The sequence below is a fragment of the Monopterus albus genome, unplaced genomic scaffold, assembly GCF_001952655.1.
Source record: "Monopterus albus unplaced genomic scaffold, M_albus_1.0 scaffold543.1, whole genome shotgun sequence".
Classification (NCBI taxonomy): domain Eukaryota; kingdom Metazoa; phylum Chordata; class Actinopteri; order Synbranchiformes; family Synbranchidae; genus Monopterus; species Monopterus albus.
The window spans coordinates 84,885-86,512 of NW_018128423.1; the positions used below are offsets into that span (position 1 = coordinate 84,885).

Genomic DNA, 1,628 nt, shown 5'->3' on the forward strand with positions numbered 1-1,628 from the left:
CTGCGAGAGCTGTGGGAGTGGTCCGACCAATTTTTTCTCTAATAGTTGTGATTTTATTTGTAAAACTCATGAAGTCATTGCTGCTGAGATCTAAGGGAATGTTAAGCTCAACAGCACTGTGGCTCTTTGTCAGCCTGGCTACATAACATAACATAACATAACAACATAACATAATGCTCAATCTTGTTCATCCTATGATCTCATTGTTTAAACTCTCCCTTTCAGGTTTTCAACAAGTCATACGTGGTTCACTCAGACTAGAATTAGGTAAGTCTCTTTTCAAACCCAATCATCCGGTTTGTAGTGGTCTTCTTCTCTTTTTTCCTTGTCTCGGATCTGTTGATACATAGTCTTAGTTAAAGCAGTGTCTATCAGTCCTGCCATCAGTCCTCGCAGGCAGGGAATGCAACAGCAGCCACACATGACCAGCAGGGCTGCAGCTACAGACAGAGAGATCAACCCAGAAGCGATCAGACCACTCCACTTTCTGAACAAGGATTCCAGGAGATTGGCAAAGGGGTTGTTGATGCCAGAGTTCACAGCCAGCTCCTCGAATAGGGCTGTCAGTCCTTCAAGGGCCTTGGTGATGCTGCCATCTGCGGAAATGTTGTTGGGTATAAAAGTACAACAAAACATGCCAAACATTTTGCATACTCCTCCTTTCTCAGCTAACATATCTAGAGCCATCCTATTTTGCCATGACATGAGAGAAGTTGGGCCCAGTTGTTCTGCTATGCCTCTAATTGCATCTCTGGTATGATTCACAAAACGTTGTTGATTATAATATAAGTAGTTAATCCGATCCACATTCTTATTTACTGTGACCCACCAGGAAAGAAAAGATTCAAACCCTGCAGCTATTTGATTTCTAGCTAAATTCATCAGGTACTCCTCAGGGTACACCAATTGCATCTAAGCACACTCTGTTGTCGAACGAACCTCTGGGCTTACCTGTAGATCTGGTTTCACGATGTAGGTGGGATGCAGATAACAGCTTCTCCCCCAGCTCCCTGTATTCTCTCAAGGAGAGTATGTGAAAAGGCATCAGCAGCTGGACCAGGGCACAGCTGCCACGCCACAGTAAGGGGAGTCTGGATCTCAACTTGCCATCTCCACAGAGCCACCATATGTCTGCCCTCGAAACAGTTTGGTTCACAAACCAGGTGGCAGAATAGTCACCATTGTCAGCGGTGATGTCAAAGGTCTCCATACACCAGGCAGGCGGCAGGCAGTGGACATTCTTGCCGGTACCAGAGCATACAAAACATGTGTAATTAGTCTCAACGCTGTCCACAATGTGTTGCGATGCCAGTTAAAAATGTCACCATCATGGGCTTATGTTCCTGCAAACTCCTCCAATTGAGCTGCTCTCAGGGCCTCCTCCATTTCCTGTTTGCCCAGGATTTTTCCCAATAGAGCCTTAATGTCTCCCATTGCCAAAATTGTGGCAATAGTTTCTTCCTCAAATGCTGCTATCCACTTTCCAGCCCCATCTTGGAGACAAGGGAGGCGTTGCACCAATCCATGGTAAGCCAGGGCACATATTGTAGCTGTGCCTCTTTTGCTAAAAGTTGGTATGATGATGCATCCGCAGCTCCGTTTGGATGTCTTGATTCTCCACTGGTGTT

The 1,628-nt window shown here is 45.7% G+C and overlaps 1 protein-coding gene across 1 annotated transcript in view; it reads right to left on the bottom strand.

Moving 5' to 3' along the window:
• Positions 1–1,335: 1,335 nt before the first annotated feature.
• Positions 1,336–1,628, bottom strand: part of LOC109953091 (uncharacterized) — a 2,961-nt gene continuing 2,668 nt past the window's right edge. The window contains exon 3 of the mRNA XM_020588482.1: positions 1,336–1,404. Within this exon, the coding sequence (XP_020444138.1) occupies positions 1,336–1,404 (69 nt within the window). The remainder of the gene's footprint in view (positions 1,405–1,628) is intronic.